At 44.1% G+C, this 18,760-nt stretch overlaps 2 protein-coding genes across 4 annotated transcripts; one reads left to right on the forward strand and one right to left on the reverse strand.

Moving 5' to 3' along the window:
• Window positions 1-1,841: 1,841 nt before the first annotated feature.
• On the forward strand, window positions 1,842-10,860 carry LOC139748100 (compound eye opsin BCRH1-like). Of its 3 annotated transcripts, none has more exons than XM_071660750.1 (9): window positions 1,842-1,904; window positions 3,195-3,402; window positions 4,086-4,239; window positions 7,842-8,083; window positions 8,233-8,391; window positions 8,519-8,623; window positions 8,748-8,870; window positions 9,056-9,200; window positions 10,234-10,860. In XM_071660750.1, exons 1-8 carry the CDS (start codon window positions 1,867-1,869, stop codon window positions 9,161-9,163), a joined length of 1,137 nt encoding a protein of 378 aa, XP_071516851.1. In that variant the 5' UTR covers window positions 1,842-1,866; the 3' UTR covers window positions 9,164-9,200; window positions 10,234-10,860. The 3 variants fall into 3 exon arrangements, with proteins under 3 accessions (XP_071516851.1, XP_071516842.1, XP_071516834.1); XM_071660741.1 differs by having other exon boundaries at window positions 10,246-10,860; XM_071660733.1 differs by having other exon boundaries at window positions 10,332-10,860.
• A 672-nt stretch (window positions 10,861-11,532) lies between these two features.
• Window positions 11,533-16,415, reverse strand: LOC139748111 (compound eye opsin BCRH1-like). Its single transcript, XM_071660767.1, has 9 exons — window positions 16,256-16,415; window positions 14,805-15,015; window positions 14,542-14,695; window positions 14,026-14,267; window positions 13,748-13,906; window positions 12,853-12,957; window positions 12,540-12,662; window positions 12,283-12,390; window positions 11,533-11,683 (listed from the first exon to the last, which is right to left on the reverse strand). The coding sequence occupies exons 1-8, from the start codon at window positions 16,291-16,293 to the stop codon at window positions 12,292-12,294; spliced, it is 1,131 nt and encodes a 376-aa protein (XP_071516868.1). The 5' UTR covers window positions 16,294-16,415; the 3' UTR covers window positions 11,533-11,683; window positions 12,283-12,291.
• Between the last annotated feature and the right edge of the window lie 2,345 nt (window positions 16,416-18,760).

The following is an 18,760-nucleotide window of genomic DNA, read 5'->3' on the forward strand; positions in this document are numbered from 1 at the left end:
GTGTGTGTGTGTGTGTGTGTGTGTGTGTGTGTGTGTGTGTGTGTGTGTGTGTGTGTGTGTGTGTGTGTGTGTGTGTGTGTGTGTGTGTGTGTGTGTGTGTGTGTGTGTGTGTGTGTGTGTGTGTGTGTGTGTGTGTGTGTGTGTGTGTGTGTGTGTGTGTGTGTGTGTGTGTGTGTGTGTGTGTGTGTGTGTGTGTGTGTGTGTGTGTGTGTGTGTGTGTGTGTGTGTGTGTGTGTGTGTGTGTGTGTGTGTGTGTGTGTGTGTGTGTGTGTGTGTGTGTGTGTGTGTGTGTGTGTGTGTGTGTGTGTGTGTGTGTGTGTGTGTGTGTGTGTGTGTGTGTGTGTGTGTGTGTGTGTGTGTGTGTGTGTGTGTGTGTGTGTGTGTGTGTGTGTGTGTGTGTGTGTGTGTGTGTGTGTGTGTGTGTGTGTGTGTGTGTGTGTGTGTGTGTGTGTGTGTGTGTGTGTGTGTGTGTGTGTGTGTGTGTGTGTGTGTGTGTGTGTGTGTGTGTGTGTGTGTGTGTGTGTGTGTGTGTGTGTGTGTGTGTGTGTGTGTGTGTGTGTGTGTGTGTGTGTGTGTGTGTGTGTGTGTGTGTGTGTGTGTGTGTGTGTGTGTGTGTGTGTGTGTGTGTGTGTGTGTGTGTGTGTGTGTGTGTGTGTGTGTGTGTGTGTGTGTGTGTGTGTGTGTGTGTGTGTGTGTGTGTGTGTGTGTGTGTGTGTGTGTGTGTGTGTGTGTGTGTGTGTGTGTGTGTGTGTGTGTGTGTGTGTGTGTGTGTGTGTGTGTGTGTGTGTGTGTGTGTGTGTGTGTGTGTGTGTGTGTGTGTGTGTGTGTGTGTGTGTGTGTGTGTGTGTGTGTGTGTGTGTGTGTGTGTGTGTGTGTGTGTGTGTGTGTGTGTGTGTGTGTGTGTGTGTGTGTGTGTGTGTGTGTGTGTGTGTGTGTGTGTGTGTGTGTGTGTGTGTGTGTGTGTGTGTGTGTGTGTGTGTGTGTGTGTGTGTGTGTGTGTGTGTGTGTGTGTGTGTGTGTGTGTGTGTGTGTGTGTGTGTGTGTGTGTGTGTGTGTGTGTGTGTGTGTGTGTGTGTGTGTGTGTGTGTGTGTGTGTGTGTGTGTGTGTGTGTGTGTGTGTGTGTGTGTGTGTGTGTGTGTGTGTGTGTGTGTGTGTGTGTGTGTGTGTGTGTGTGTGTGTGTGTGTGTGTGTGTGTGTGTGTGTGTGTGTGTGTGTGTGTGTGTGTGTGTGTGTGTGTGTGTGTGTGTGTGTGTGTGTGTGTGTGTGTGTGTGTGTGTGTGTGTGTGTGTGTGTGTGTGTGTGTGTGTGTGTGTGTGTGTGTGTGTGTGTGTGTGTGTGTGTGTGTGTGTGTGTGTGTGTGTGTGTGTGTGTGTGTGTGTGTGTGTGTGTGTGTGTGTGTGTGTGTGTGTGTGTGTGTGTGTGTGTGTGTGTGTGTGTGTGTGTGTGTGTGTGTGTGTGTGTGTGTGTGTGTGTGTGTGTGTGTGTGTGTGTGTGTGTGTGTGTGTGTGTGTGTGTGTGTGTGTGTGTGTGTGTGTGTGTGTGTGTGTGTGTGTGTGTGTGTGTGTGTGTGTGTGTGTGTGTGTGTGTGTGTGTGTGTGTGTGTGTGTGTGTGTGTGTGTGTGTGTGTGTGTGTGTGTGTGTGTGTGTGTGTGTGTGTGTGTGTGTGTGTGTGTGTGTGTGTGTGTGTGTGTGTGTGTGTGTGTGTGTGTGTGTGTGTGTGTGTGTGTGTGTGTGTGTGTGTGTGTGTGTGTGTGTGTGTGTGTGTGTGTGTGTGTGTGTGTGTGTGTGTGTGTGTGTGTGTGTGTGTGTGTGTGTGTGTGTGTGTGTGTGTGTGTGTGTACCCGTTCCCGCCAAGCGCTGCTACCATGGCCAACCTCACCGGCCCACAGGTTGCCTTCTACGGGTGAGTCCTGAGGTCTCCTCGCCGCCCCCCTGTGTCACCACCTCCCCCTCGGGCATGAACCATGCGAGATCCCTGAGTATGACTTGACTGTACGACCCTTAGGTATGATGACCTAATGGCCATCCTGGCTCCTTAGGTCAAAGACCCGTCCGTCATTAATAAGGAATTTATTGTGGTAGGGATATGGCATGGATAATTCATATCTGACGAAGAGGGTGCTTATTTATATATATATATATATATATTAGAGAATGCTGGTATTTCTAGATTGTTCCACTAAGCTCCCAGAATCAGATGAACTCTGGGTTCTAACTGAATCTGAATTCGACTGCTTTTTAATTAAAGAATTAGTTTTGCGGTATTTAGAAGGAAAAAAAACAATATTTTCTTAGCAACCTTTTACAGCGCGTACTGTGATGATACATGATACAGCAGCATGTATTAGCCATTCGTGCCATGAAGCCATTATGAGTGAGTAGATGCTATATACAGTTCACGTATTCAAATCACTACACTCTCACACTCAGCCCGCGCTACAAGCCTTCCGCCCCATTTACAGTGTTACAATTTTTTTCTTTCCAGGTCCGATGAATTAAAAGAGTCTGCAGCCCAAACTAAAGTGCTTAGCAAAAGCCTAATTACTTCATGAAATAGGCTGAAACCTCGATGATGGAATCGTTTCCGATTATCTTAATTAATTTGATTAATATGTCCAGTGATTTCTTTTTTCAATTAGGCAGAAGCAACAGGGATAAGATATATGCATCTTTCAATGTAGTTCTCGGTTCGAGTTTAGTCGAATCAAAAACTTGATGATAAAGCAAATTATATGAAACAGTATTTTGATACATTACTTTTTTTTGCACATTGGGATAGGGTTTTTGAAGAGCACGTCTTACGTATCTCCTGATTATCACAGAAGGCGACAAAGTGTAGGAACGTGAGGGACTCATGACCTCTTTGAAAATCGTTCCTCTCATATTGTCACTTCCTGTCAGTAGAAACAAAAGAAGCCTAGTTAGGATCCTTCTCAAAGGCTCAGGGGCCTGTCCTAGTCATAACCAGTTAAGGCATTAGGGGGGAGAGTGGGCATAAAGAATGTAATGAGTAAAATGTTACTGCGAATCAGTGTATCTAAAAAGATGGAAATGAATGGAGTATACTTTCCTTTTACAACCCATTAACAGCAACCGGAGCTTACCAGTGATGTGTTCCATGTCCCCGAAACACTACATGCTCTCTTGCCTTGAAGCTACGTGTGTGTTAATTCCTCGTACTGTACCACCGCAGGCAAGCACCATCCTTCGGCTACCCTGAGGGCGTGACCATCGCGGACTTTGTGCCAGACACCATCAAGGACATGGTCCACCAGCACTGGTACAAGTTCCCTCCAGTCAACCCCATGTGGCACTACCTCCTGGGCGTCATCTACATCTTCCTCGGGTTCTTCTCCATCGTCGGTAACGGCCTCGTCATCTACCTGTTCATAAGATCTGCTGTGAGTTGACATTGAGCCTTCTCGAGTTGGCGAATGAAAGGTAAAATATTATATAGGAAAAAAAACATGCAAACATACTAGGCTAACTTGAAGACTTCGCTGCATCGACAGTGTTCTCAAACTTGAAGACTTCGCTGTATCGACAGTGTACTCAAAATGACGAATGTCACATTTCTTCTTAATGTTAGATTCAGCAGTCTCATTTAAGACACTCAAGTTGCAGGTCAACGACTTTACTGTGGTTCCAACAATACTGATGCGTGATACTGAAACGTAGACGTAGACGAAGGGTATGTTTAAGCTACGCACAGCATTAACACTATAAAGTTTCATCTGTTGCATCAATAGTACTTGGTGTTCTGTATCAATGATATCTGTCAGCACAATTCTGAAACACCTGTCGAACATTTGTAAGAACAAAACAGGGAGATAATTCATGTTTTTTTTTTCATATTTTATATTTCTTTGTGAACTTGCCGGCCATCCTACCCTCAAATAAATGAGGATCATTTATCCACGAGTAAATCCAGGTATATATATATATATATATATATATATATATATATATATATATATATATATATATATATATATATATATATATATATATATATATATTAGAGATGATAAGATTCCTGTAGACGTTCGAACATTACAATATATAGTTGTCATGTGTCTTGCAGCCCCTCAGGTCCCCAGCCAACCTCCTGGTGGTGAACTTGGCGCTCTCCGACCTCATCATGTTGACTACCAACTTCCCTCCCTTCGCTTACAACTGCTTCAGCGGAGGACAGTGGATGTTTAGCGCCTTCTTCTGCGAGCTGTACGCTGCCTTAGGTCAGTATTGATTCTGTGTATTAGCTCTCAGTGTACTATCACTATGGTCACCCAAGGACAGCCCGGTTCCTATCTATCCAGCGCAGCCAAAATGATAATTTAGGAAACTTTAAAGTTGGAATATAATTGCCGAGCTTTGTCAGTTATGCGATGCGAAGATGATAAATGAAAACTGAAGATACATAGTTTCTGGTTTTCGTTCGCCCGCGCCAGTGTAGTCACAAAGATCAGCAAGAAATAGATGTGGCTCCAGAAACCCAACTGGCTGGCTGCCAGCCTATATAGACCCAGACGAATGACGACGCTTCTTCTAGTTCCTTAGCACAAGTGCCAAAAGTGATTGTAAAAAGAAGAGGAAGAAAGAAGAAGAATGCACGGGTAGTAGGGATGCTACTGATGGTATCACTAAAGACAATAACAATTGTGATGCACTGTGACTCACACTTGTGATATGGATTCTAATAATAAAGTTGGGCATCCTCCTTCTTAAGGATGAACCTAATTAAAGTTAACAATAGGCTAGTGTAAAATGTTTTACATAAAGAAGGTAAGAGTGTTCATGGTTCGTGGTGAAATGTGACAATGCTCAATTTACGCAAAAAAGTCATATTTTTTACATTATATCAGATGGGGAAAAATATATGATAAAGTTAAATGCTCACCCTTAAAGGTCAGACCACAGCAGCCAAAGGTGTCTCTTTCCTAACAGACACTTATCTTACGTCTCTTTCCTAACAGACACTTATCTTACGTCTCTTTCCTAACAGACACTTATCTTACGTCTCTTTCCTAACTGACACTTATCTTACGTCTCTTTCCTAACAGACACTTATCTAACGTCTCTTTCCTAACAGACACTTATCTTACGTCTCTTTCCTAACAGACACCCATCTTGCATTAGAGTTAGTTACCAACCTGACTCTTCTCTCTCATTTGTAATCAAATTACTAGTCTGTTGGCACTTTATCTTATGTGTTCCTTCGTGCACTCTAAGAGATATTCCTTTAAGATGATGACATTCATCTTTATATCTTTGCCTCTGTACGCGACCTTGATTAATGGGCTAATTCCTCCATTACTGTCCTGAATACTATTACATATGCTACTCACAAGGGTACTTGAACCCTCCTTTCACATCTCTCCACGAATTGTATTCAAGATTCCACTCACAAATTGTTTTTGTTACATCTTACCAGGTCCTCCACGAACACTTGCCTCAGTCTACCAGTCGTCTACCTCCTCCCTGACAGATACGTAGCCTCTCTCACCATGTCACTCTATAGCTTATCCATCAATGATTTGATATTTATTGCACTTGGCTTAAAGCTCCAGGTACCGTGGTGAACACCTAGAACAAAGAACACCTAGGTATTAAACCATGATTTTTAGTATGATATCCTTCTCAATCTTGTTATTTACAAAAACCTTTCTTCCACAGAAGTCATTGAATTTAAATCGCGGTCATACGAGCATATTTCATGGTCCCTTTTTTTTTTTTCTGTCGACATTGTATTGCCGTCAATATTTCATGAAAACACGTCAAATATATTTCATCAATTTTGTCAGGCCGAGTTGGCTCGGTATTTCTCGACGCGTCTGGCAACGCGTAGTCAAAAGAGTGTGCAGCATATAATTAAACCACAGATATTTTTCATATGTTTGCTGATTTTTTAAGAAACTTTTTAATAACACTTTTGTATATAAAGAACAATATATATTTTTTTCAAACGTTATTATTATATAAATGAATGTTGATTTGACAACGATGTTTGTTTACATTCACAATGTGGAGCATGGCAGGGGTTCGGAGACAAAATGACCAGCCAATTTGAGAAATTACCCTGCCCCCGGGATTCCAAGTGTGCTATATTATTAGAATTAGTGATTCGGAAAATCTGTATGGCTTGGCAAGCACAGCAACATCGGCATCCACCATGTTTGTTTTGATTATTCTATGGCCTGGAAGAAATCTCTGCAAGCCTCCCCCCATTTGACTAAACATGTCAGTATATTTATTGATAGGAATGTATTTGTGTCAGTAAATGCGCCAACGTCAACAATAGAAAGGAAATATAAGAAAATAACGTCGGCAAAATAGCCACATTCCTATTCGAAAAAATACCTCGAGTGTACCGAAATTTGTGTATTGGAGGAATGGAAATGTATATTTCCACAAAAACTTCTTTATTTTTCCAGTGTCCGTTCAGTTTAACGGCATTAAACTAATTTGCACCTGTTTTCGCTCAAAGAAACCGTTTCCTTTCTCAAACGATTCCTCGACTAGTTGCACCTTGTCTTTACTCGCCTGAATAAGGTTAAGAAACATTCATTCAATTTAACCCAAACCAAACCTAGCCTAACCAAGCTTAGGAAAGGTATTTTACGCTCTGCCGGACGATAGTTGGTTTAGTTTGTTTGTCATAACAACGAAAGTTGTTAAAGCCAATCCCACCTTTTCCCTGAGCTTCAGAGTACTTCCCAGTTAATGGAGTTTACTTAAGATTTTAGGCTTGGGGTAGCATTTGTGTGCTTAATGGCGTGAAAGTTGTCCTTCACTAAATAATGTCTCGTTACTGAGCAACTGATTTGGTGCAAGAAATATTAAATCGGTTGCAATAACTACGTTGTTTTAGAAAATAGAATTATACATAAGGTGGCTGAAGGAGAACAACTAATTACGTTTTAATCTCACGAACACTGAAATATGTAGATGTACTTGAATTTCAGGGTACATTTTGTTCATAAAGGAATGAAAATAAAACATATTAAGGTAGAACCAACCGGAAGTAATTTTTCTTGTGATTTAGCTTCTCGAGTTTCCTGTTGCACGAATTGTACATAAAAATCAGAAAAAAAAATCATGTAAATGAATAGATAATTTCATAGGGTTAGGAGTGTAATTTTTTATTTTGATTAGGTAAAACTTTTAACACGATGGATGTGGACGACGTAAATATGCGCGTTAAAACTTATTCAAGGTGGATTTTAGCATTAATTACATACCATTAGATTTTTCTGAGGATTTCATAACCGTGAGTGTTCCCTGGAAACGATCTATTGGAAGGATGAATGAACTGGCGCACCGTAAATGGAGCAGTTCAGGGAAAGAGGAAAAACCAGAAGTGATAGGTAGCGTAGATCCTTGTCACATTTAAGGCATGGCTTTTGGCACTGTGTGCCAGAGAAGTGACTACGTATTGAACCCATGTCTTAGACAGAGGTATATTACTACATTATTATACAAAGATGCTGGGAAGGCATGGGGTTCACTGTCAGAACCATCTTGGTCGCCGCTTCTGGATCGGATTGGAATCCAAGGGAGTCCTCCTCTTGAGAAGCAAACATTCATTGCAAAGCAATTAGTGGCTAAGATTTAGTCAGGTGGGTTACTTTATAGCAAAGTCAATTTCTTGGGTGTAATTACTCTGGCGAGGAATCGTATTTGGCTGTCTCTTTCAAAACAGATATTGCTAATATGTAGCACGTTAGACCCCCTGGTGGAGTACGCATAACATACAGTGCTTTGTTTATGAATAGAAATCCCGACTGCTGTGGTCTAGGCAAACTTTAAGTCATCTTTATGTCTTTTTCTTTTATGCTAGGTGCCGTGACCGGCGTGTGCAGTATCTGGACACTTGGCATGATCTCCTGGGATAGGTACAACATCATCTGCAATGGTTTCAACGGCCCCAAGCTGACCATGGGGAAAGCCGCCCTCATGTGTCTATTCTGCTGGGCCATGGCTGTCGGCTGGGCTCTTCCACCCTTCTTCGGCTGGGGCAGGTACATCCCCGAGGGCATCCTCGACTCCTGTAGCTACGACTACCTCACACAGGACTGGAACGTACGTGACATTTTCTCTCAGGGAATTTTGTCTTGACCTTCATGAACGGTGTGCGCTTGCCATTGATAGCAGCTCCCTAATATCATTTAAATCATGCTGATTGCTTGATATCTGACCACACTGATAGAGGCCCTTTTTTTCTTCAACAGACCAAGAGTTACAACATCAGTATCTTTGTATTCGACTTCTTTCTGCCAGCATCTATCATCACCTGCTCGTACATCTTCATCGTGAAGGCCATCTTCGCCCACGAAGCCGCCATGCGCGCACAGGCCAAGAAAATGAACGTCTCCAACCTACGTTCCAACGTAAGATTTATTGTTGTTTTTTTTCGGTTCCTTCTGAACACTTCATGACATTAGGAAATACAGGCTGTTCCATATGGTTAAGTTCCACCAGTCATACAATCCCTGACGCCATGTTTTTGGCCACCAGGAGGCTGAAACTCAGCGCGCTGAGATACGAATCGCCAAGACAGCCATCGCCAACGTGTCTTTGTGGCTGATATGCTGGACGCCTTATGCCGCCATCACAATCCAGGTAACCTTTTTTTTTTTTTCTGTCCTGCGGCGACGTGTGTGTAAAATTGTGTATATGAGTAACTTTGGTGACAACTTTTACTCTCTCTTTCGTATCCCGATGACTTTCATCTCCGCTGGGACAGGGTGTGCTGGGCCAGCACGAGAACATCACCCCGCTGGTGACCATGTTGCCCGCTCTGTTGGCCAAGTCCGCCTCCTGCTACAACCCCTTCGTCTACGCCATCAGTCACCCCAAGTTCCGACAGGTGAGACGGTCATCATCCGGTATGATCCCGATCGCTATTCCTGTGACGCAAGCACACTTCCCTGCTCCCTTCTTTTCACTGGTATGATCTTCAACTTTCACTTTAGATGTCATTTTTTTTTCAAGACTTGTAAGGTCCTGCAAGGCATAGTGGTGTTCACCTGAGTGTTCCTTCTCTTCTTGCAGGCCATCACGGTGTACATGCCATGGTTCTGTGTACACGAGGTCGAGCACAAGCACGAGGACTCCAAGTCCACCGCCAGCAACACCACCACGCAAGACGACAAGGCTTAGCATGACGCCAGGCAGACACCGCGACCGAGCAGAGTTTGTGAGTTGTGTACACCATCGGTTATTCATGCGTTTGGATATCTCTATAGTCGCCATACGCCCAAGTGTAAGTGCTAAGGCTTCGTGGGGTATAATGAACAACACTTGAAACAGTGAAGCATCTCATTTCTTAGAAAAGAAATGCTTCGTTCGATCGCTTTGAATAATTTCGTCGGGGCTATCTGTATTCCCAGTTACGATTCGATTCTTTCACTTCATGTCTCCGATACGAAAACTATATTTTGTAATGTGTTTTCAAATTCATTCATTCAGTGCTTTGTATTAATCATCTTGTGTTGCCTGCTAAGAATTCGTTTAACGATCCGAGACGCACTTGAAGCTTTTGAAGTTCCTCTGGATGTACACTCGTCAATGACACAGACATTTGTTGCTCGTAAGGATGGTATAAACAGTCAACAATCCGTTGCTGCTTCTGTCAGCAAGTCATATTTAATTTCATTCTGGTATTAATGTATGTATGTGATGTCATTTTGATTCAGGACCAAGTTTCGGGAGCTACATCTGTTTATGATGTACTAAATGTGGGCAGACGAATTTAGATCTAGTTGCATATCTGTATACTGATTTATAAGATGCTTATAAAAGTAATACTGAGTCATACCCTGCTTTATAAGGTCGCGTTTGTGTAGAAAGTATTTCCAAGAAGTATTGTTCACAATCTCTCTCACACCTTAATGGTTCATAATATCTCTGAAGCCATAGTGGTTCATGATCTATCAAGAGTTCACACTGGTTCATGATCTGTCTCAGGTTAGTTTGGTTCATAATCTGTCAGATGACACTGGTTCATGATCTATCAAGAGTTCACACTGGTTCAGGATCTGTCTCAGATCAGTTTGGTTCATAATCTCTCAAGAGTTCACACTGGTTCATGATCTGTCTCAGGTCAGTATGGTTCATAATCTGTCAGGTGACACTGGTTCATGATCATTTAGGGAGCAGAGGTTGACTACTTCTGGCATATCAAGTCCATAGTGGTTAAGAGCAGACAGTTAAGGTCACAGTTGAATTAGTTTCTTGACCAGGACACGACGGTGACTGAGGCTCCTGGCAGTCACTCAGCACTTCGAGGCCCTCGCTGCTGCTGACACCTTCCTGCCTTCCCCGTCAGGACAGAGAACATCTACCGAGGATCCCCGGACGAAGAACGCTGCCCGTGACCTTCAACGAGTAACCCGACTTCGATGTGGACATCGCTCCATCCTGCTACACTTCGATATGGACATCGCTTCCTCCTGCTACACTTCGATATGGACATCGCTTCTTCTTGCTACACTTCGATATGGACATCGCTCCATCCTGCTACACTTTGATATGGACAGCGACCCATCCTGCAACACTTCGATATGGACATCGCCCCTTCCTGCTACACTTCGGAATGGACATCTCCCCTTCCTGCTACACTTCGAAATGGACATCGCTCCATCCTGCTACACTTCGGTATGGACATCCGGTTCTTCCTGCTACACTTCGAAATGGACATCGCCCCTTCCTGCTACACTTCGAAATGGACATCGATTTGCCCTGGTACACTGACAGGTGGAACGTCGCTCCACCCTTCGGCTCTTCAGACTATTCTCAGTTTCCTCCTCTTTCATCGTCGAGGCCTCGATGTAGAGATGAATAAAAACCCTGCAGCATCCATGTGTATCATCAACCGTGTTCACTCAATGAAGGAGTTGCTGGTGAAGTTAATGTCAATGAAATAAACTAGTGGCAACGTAAGCAGCTTCACAAGTGGTGTTCTCTTAAACTTTAGTTGCATTTTTTTGTGTGTGTCCATTTTTCTTCCGACATAGGTGTGAGTATTGGATGAGGGTGATATATTAAGAGAAAGGAATGATAAAGAACATATAATTCACCTTTCTGTAGAACTTATTTTGATTATATATATATATATATATATATATATATATATATATATATATATATATATATATATATATATATATATATCTCCATCTCATTCAGATAATGACACACAGATAGATCGTCAGACATCATTACCCTTCAACGTCTGTGTACATTGGCCACCCAGCTTCCTTCACTGGGCAAGAACTTATATGTAGACATGGAGGTATACCCATTAACCTCCCCTGGCCTCTCTCTTTGAAAGCGAGGGCGTTTTTACGTCGTTTCAGAATGCGCGACAAAACGCTTAAAGTCGAACGATCCAGATGGATGGTTCATCAAAGAGGTTAGGATGGCTCGAACGGCCTTGCGACACTTGTCACAAGTAACTGGGAGGGAAAATTGAGGTACGTCTGTTGCGGACAATGAGGAAGTGAAGGAGTGAAAAGAATACTCATGAATACATTGCCGGGAAGTTTACTGTTACCAGTACAAAGGAACTTCATATGACGATTATTGTCCAGAAGAAGAGGAGAGTCCAGTGACGTTCACAGTCGAAAAGTGTGTGACGTAGGTCACAACTGTGGAGTTCCACCGAGCGAATCGCGTACGCTGCAGAAGAAGGAGGAGGAACGGTCAGTACCATGTGTGGCTCAAGCACTACGTCTGGCAGATCTGTCTTATAAAGGTATACACGTACGTTTGGAGGGTTTTTGAAAGTAACGATTGAGAACAAGATAAAAGTTTATGTACTTTTGGAGGTTTTTGGAAGTAATTATTGAGAACAAGATAAATGTTTATGTACTTTTGGAGGTTTTTAGAAGTAATTATTGAGAACAAGATAAATGTTTATGTACTTTTGGAGGTTTTTAGAAGTAATTGTTGAGAACAAGATAAAAGTTTATGTACTTTTGGAGGGTTTTTGAAAGTAACGATTGAGAACAAGATAAAAGTTTATGTACTTTTGGAGGGTTTTTGAAAGTAATTATTGAGAACAAGATAAAGGTATACGTACTTTTGGAGGTTTGGAAGTAGTTATTGAGAACAATATAAAAAGTTTATGTACTTTTGGAGGTTTTTGAGTAATTATTGAGAATAAGATAATTCAAGACTTTTTTCTTCATTTCTCTTTTGAGGGATTAACATTGTAAAGCATGTGTTTACAACGAATCACTTTTGTGTGACATGAATTTTGGCGACGAGACACTTACTGAAAACCTTTAGGCCTTCTCGTTGGTGACGGTGGTGCCAGAGGCGTTGTCCTCGCTCTTCATCTGTGTCTCGTGCACACAGAACCAAGGCATGTACTGGGTAATAGCCTGCAGGAACACAAACGAAATAATGGTTATATGTAGAATATAATCTCGAAGCACTTCGTAAACTACGGCACTAATGTCTGAAAGAATATTCGTTGAGGATTTTGTACTCAAATTGATCTGTCTTTAAGAGAGACAGTCGTTCTGCTCACCAGACGGAATTTGGGGTGACTGATGGCGTAGACGAAGGGGTTGTAGCAGGAGGCGGACTTGGCCAGAAGAGCGGGCAACATGGTCACCAAGGGGGTGATGTTCTCGTAGTTACCAGACACTCCCTGCATCCAACCATCATAACACAGTCAGCATCACATTGAAGTTGATAAAGAGATACTTCATTGGAATATTATGCAAATAAACCGATACACAAGATTTCGATAGATGACTGGAATACGTCATTATTTATTTAGATTTCGTCAGTGCAAAGTGGGACGTTATCTGGTACTGAGAAGCTACTGGGACATTAACCTGGATGGTGATGACAGCGTAAGGGGTCCAGCAGACCAGCCACAGGGACACGTTGGCGATGGCTGTCTTGGCGATACGGATCTCAGCGCGCTGAGACTCGGCCTCCTGTTGGGGTAACAACATGGTATCAGAGAACTGCCTCCCAGCTTTGCCCAGGTTAAGAGACTGCGTCACTGATGTGTGGTGGTCTGTAAACCTAACGTCTCTGTCCAGTTGCTGGATGCTAAAACTGACCCCAAGTAGTTGATAAGCCCACATACCAACCAACCAACCAACATTGGCGAGTTTGTGTCCTTTAGAGTTGTCTTTGATATCCGAGGAGGTTTAAGATTTTGACGTTAAACACCTTTGATAACCTTAACAGTTGCTAGCTCAAAAAGCCTAAATAATCAATGAACTAACACTCAATTTTTTCTGATTTACGGTCAGGATAACCTGGTTGGGTGGGAGTTACCTGCACACATCACATCAATCCTTCAACAGTCGAACATTTCATAGCCACTAAATCCATCAGCCACTTGCTTCCTGACATTCGTCTTCTGATAACCTAGTGCCAACACATACTGTATATCGTAGGTCAGTGATGGAGCTGAATCTTGTGGGTACGTTCCAAGGTTCCTTACTGAACCTAAACGTTCCGCATTGTGCCAGCGCTTGTTAACCAACACTTCACTGAACCCTTATACATGCACCCACCCTCCTCCCTCCAGTCTTAAAACTTGTACCTAGCACTTGTCGTCGCTACAACTCTGTGCAGTGTTCCCTGCCTGTAATCAGCTGCCGCTGTGTCTGTAAAACGTACGTAATAAAGTGTTTTCCTTAGACTTTACTCGTGAAGAAGAGAATAATGTATGGACAACAAGAGGAAAGATCTGGAGGAACAGAAGAGCCTTACGTTGGAGCGGAGGTTAGCCACGTTCATCTTCTTGGCCTGGGCGCGCATGGCGGCTTCGTGAGCGAAGATGGCCTTCACGATGAAGACGTAGGAACAGACGATGAGGGCGCAGGGCAGGCAGAAGTCGAAGAAGATGATGCACATGTTGTAGCTCTTGGTCTGTCCGTGGGAGACAATGGTCCATGTCAGTGCGGTACCTATCGAGGCGCCATGTAGGACTTTCGATCCAGGTATCAACATTTGAATGAACACAGCTAACAATAGCACTCTCGACTTACGTTGAAGTCCTGTGTGAGGTAGTCGTAGCTGCAGGAGTCGAGGATGCCCTCGGGGATGTACTTGCCCCAGCCGAAGAAGGGTGGGAGAGCCCAGCCGATGGCCATGCACCAGCAGAAGAGACACATGATCTGAGCCTTACCCATGGTCAGCTTGGGGCCGTTGAAACCGTTGCAGATGATGTTGTACCTGTCCCAGGAGATCATGCCAAGTGTCCAGATGCTGCACACACCGGTCACGGCGCCTGGTGACCACAGTATTTGGTTATTACTCTCCTGCCTTCACGTTTGGAGTATGAGAGTTATTATGCGTTAAGATGAGGCGAGGCTGCTACATAATTATGCTCTCAACCATCTCTTGCCGTTAGAAAAAAGATACTGCATATCCTTAGCCTCAAAAAGTTAGCATTTGTTGACCAAATGAAGCTGCTGATAATTAGAAATAATTACTCTTTCATCAATGTAATATTGATCATTGGAAATTTTAGCGACGTTGGAAAGACACACTCCATCGCTCACCAAGGGCAGCGTACAGCTCGCAGTAGAAGGCGCTGAACATCCATCGTCCTCCGCTGAAGCAGTTGTAAGCGAAAGGAGGGAAGTTGGTGGTCAACATGATGAGGTCGGAGAGCGCCAAGTTCACCACCAGGAGGTTGGCTGGGGTCCTCAGAGCCTGCAGAAGCGTTCCTCAATGAGTATTGTTCCCACCTGACTTAAGATCATCCATATACGACCATCAATATCATGCAGAAGATGGAACAGCGGTGGTGTACGGATCTTACCTTGCTCTTCGTGTACAGGTAGATGACGAGGCCATTACCAACGATGGAGAAGAACCCAAGGAAGATGTAGATGACACCCAGGAGGTAGTGCCACATGGGGTTGACAGGGGGGAAGCTGTACCAGTGCTGGTGGACCATGCTTTTGATGGTGTCTGGTACGAAGTCCACGATGCTGACGCCATCGGGGTAGCCGAAGGATGGTTCGTTTTGGCTGGCGGACGAGAGAAAGACATGTGATGATCATCAGTCGGAGAGTCGATCGATTTTCTGAGCTAACCTATTATCACGTGTGTCAGTAGCACGGAACAAGAAGTCATATATAACATCGTTTCTTAAAGGAATCTGAGCGTGCAACCTCCTCGATATGAATGTTTACATGTATGAGTACGCAAGATGAACGCTGGAAAATGATTGCTTATCTTAACTTCATGAAGGAGGGAAAAAAGGATCAAATTTGGCGGATATAACTCCATACATGACACTTGAGAAATAATTGAAAGTCGTGCTTAATAACGTGAATTGGTTAACATCGCACTGTATGCATCATTTTGACCCGTGCAGGGAGGGAAAGCAGCATCCTTGGTATCCCCTGTGTGTCCTTATTACATGGTTCACACGAGTGTAAATGATCAAGTCTACAGAATATATTTGATGTGATATTTACCCTGAGGGTGCCAAGGTACGACGTTTGGTTGGTGTCCGCCTCGCATTACGAGGTGGTCTGTGACTTCGAAATGGTCACCAGTCATCTCAACGCTGTTTTGAAACGTCCCACACACACTTCGCATCGTAATGTCATTTGAGGCTCGACACTGTAATTCCACTCATGATGTTATCTGTACGAAAGCGAGTTTGTGTGAATCAACATTACGAGCACTGATGAATTGAGACAACCCAACCCCAGCCACCAGCAGCGACCTTGGGTTCCCATACGAGGATGAAAGAAACTGAAGGAACAACCATATACACACTGTCATCACCAAAGGTATTTTTCGCTAAGTGCGCATCCGAGAACATGATTGCTAAATTGCTGTATTTATGTGCACATTCGGAGAATCACCATAGCTATATGATACGTATTGAATACACAGAAAGAATGACATGTTTTAGTTCTTCATGATAGAATCTACATTATCATGAGGTTTGACTTGATATGCCCCAACAGCTTAGCTTAACGATGGACAGATAACTCTCCGCTCAGAAAGGATGGCCTAGAGTTCGGAGCTCACACACGCCCCATTCTGAAGTCGATTCCGACGCAAGTGGTGATCGGAGACGGCACACGGCTGCCTGTACACACACACACACACACACACACACCTATTGTGGTCAGACATCTCGCTACCCACATGAGCTAAGGCGGAAGTTTCCTCCCAGAATTTTGGAGGGGCTTTACCGTATCGCAAAAGATAAAAAGCAGCGAAGACATCTTCGCGAAGGCGTCAACTTACCTGTAGAAAGCCACCTGAGGTCCAGTAACGTTGGCCATAGTGGTGGAGAGGAGGAGGAGGTTGTTGAACACGAGCTAGCCCGACGCTACTTCTGACAACTGAGTTAACAGAGATAGGCTCAAGCTCCTCGGTAAGGTGGCCCGCTGACGCCCGCCCCATATATACCACCCGCCACCCGCTCTACAATATTGGATTAACGGAACAAAGGCGTTGTGGACGGCCACAAGAACTCGAAGTCAACAGTCTTCATGTTATATAATGGTGGCTTGAGAAACAATACAAGAGTTGCACCCGTAATTCTATTAGCTGGTCACCAAATATGTTTTTTTGTTTGCCACGGTGATATATATATATATATATATATATATATATATATATGTTTACCAAATGGCGTCCTAGCTTCGTCTCTTCGATGTATATCAACTGACATATTTTTCTCTTGTCTCCCCTGATGATGTGATTATTACACGAAAGTCCACTTGGGAACTTATCGTGTTTCATTTTCCCCGTGGACTCATAGGAATATATATATATATATATATATATATATATATATATATATATATATATATATATATATATATATCTTTTATACTTGTTCGCCATTTACCGCGGTAGCGCCAGGCCACACCGGCTCACATCTCTAACTGTCATGTGTAAGGCACCGAAACCACAGCCCCCCCCTGTCCACAGCCAGGCCCCACAACCCTGGTTGCTACTGTACTCCGCCTGCTGGAGGTTACACCGCGAGTGAAAAGTCACCGTTGGCGAGGCTGCATCGTTGGAAGTACAGTCCGTGTTGAAGAACTCCTTAACGCTCAGGGCGTCTACATTTCCCCGCTACTTGAAGAAGCGCAGCCGTGGGTGGCAGGAGCCTTTAGAAAGGTCTTGGGGTGGCACCATAGCTCTTTCGTAGAAATTTGCCCAATCATCCACCATTACGATAAGCAGGAACAAGTTCAGTAGACACCAGGTTGCGGATCGACTCCGTTTAGGCTGCTGTACATATCCACTCTAGAGTTTGCCCCTCCTGTTGGTTCTGGACGGACAAGATGGGAGCTCTGTGGTCAGAAATGCTCTCATCCCTATAGCTGTATGACCTCATGAGATCGATGGATATATGGACAACTCCCACTATATGTTATAGATTTGCTGAAGCATTTCGTATAGTTTCATATTTTATTGCAGGTACATGAGAAACATCCGAACATTTTGTCTTCACAAATTGTTCCTTCAGAATGTGATTTGTTTTACAATGCGGTGACAGTTGCCCATTTCCTGGCTCTGCTCTGTGGGATCCTTCCCTGCGCCACATACGTGTTGGCCAGTTTGCCTCGGTGCAATATGGTATGAAGGCGTTTCGTGTGATGTTGATACCCTGAGGCTAATGGAGGTGGCGCCCGCGCGCGCCTCGATTTGCACCCGCATCATTATGGTTAACCAGAGGTATCATGGCATGACACCACCAGCAGGAGCATCCCGGGTTACAGACAGACAGATCTCTTGCCGTGTTGTGAATGAATGTACGCCTCTCTATCGTGGGAAGAATAGCACAGCACCATCGTCCATTGTCTCTTTACAAGAATTCAAAGTTTGCCCCAAAAAGAGATAAAAGAAGGGAGAGGATCGCGCAGTCAGCCAAAACCTACCAATTTGTTGTGATCCCACATGACATATAAACACATTACTGTAAACTCTTAATCCACAGAATCCTGTGGTTGACTTCCAAGAACCGTGTAGAAGTTGAGAGGCTGTGGTCTGTGGTTACCCTAAATATAAAAACGCTTTCTGCACCTCTCGTGTGTCATGTCCGCGTCGGTTGGTAGGGGCACGCTGGCGGAAGAGTGCACGTTGGTCGGGCATAGAAGAATTGAATTCCTTCTCTCTCTCTCTCTCTCTCTCTCTCTCTCTCTCTCTCTCTCTCTCTCTCTCTCTCTCTCTCTCTCTCTCTCTCTCTCTCTCTCTCTCTCTCTCTCTCTCTCCACCGACCATCTTCAGGTATAACTCCGCAGTCGTACCATTTGATTATCAGGAACGGCATCGAATTTCCCCTCGGAGATCTGGTCTTTCCTCCTTGTAACCGGTGGGACAGAACAGCTTTTTTTTACGTCTGAATTTACTCGACGTCGCCTCCGTCTGCCCCTGCTGCTGCTGCAGCAGCAGAGGTCCTCCGCCCCATGCTCTTCACTATTGACCCCCGCCCCTCCCACACCACCACCACCAACCACCATCAGCACAACGACAACAATGCCACCACCGCCCAAGCCACAACCCTTCAACACCCCGCCCTGTCAGCCGCCGTGCCATCCATCGCAAATCACAGGAGAGTTTATGGCCAGAAATGAGCGGGAGCAGCGCCTGACACTCACCCTGAATGGAGCGTAAAAAGAGGGTCTTTGCTTTACACGTATCTTTTTGGCCTGGATTGCCTCCAGCCCTGGCTGGCTCGGGGACACGGGAACTGAAACCGATAGTCCAACTGTGTATATACAGATATCACTTGAA

Source organism: Panulirus ornatus, chromosome 5 (genome assembly GCF_036320965.1).
Source record: "Panulirus ornatus isolate Po-2019 chromosome 5, ASM3632096v1, whole genome shotgun sequence".
Classification (NCBI taxonomy): domain Eukaryota; kingdom Metazoa; phylum Arthropoda; class Malacostraca; order Decapoda; family Palinuridae; genus Panulirus; species Panulirus ornatus.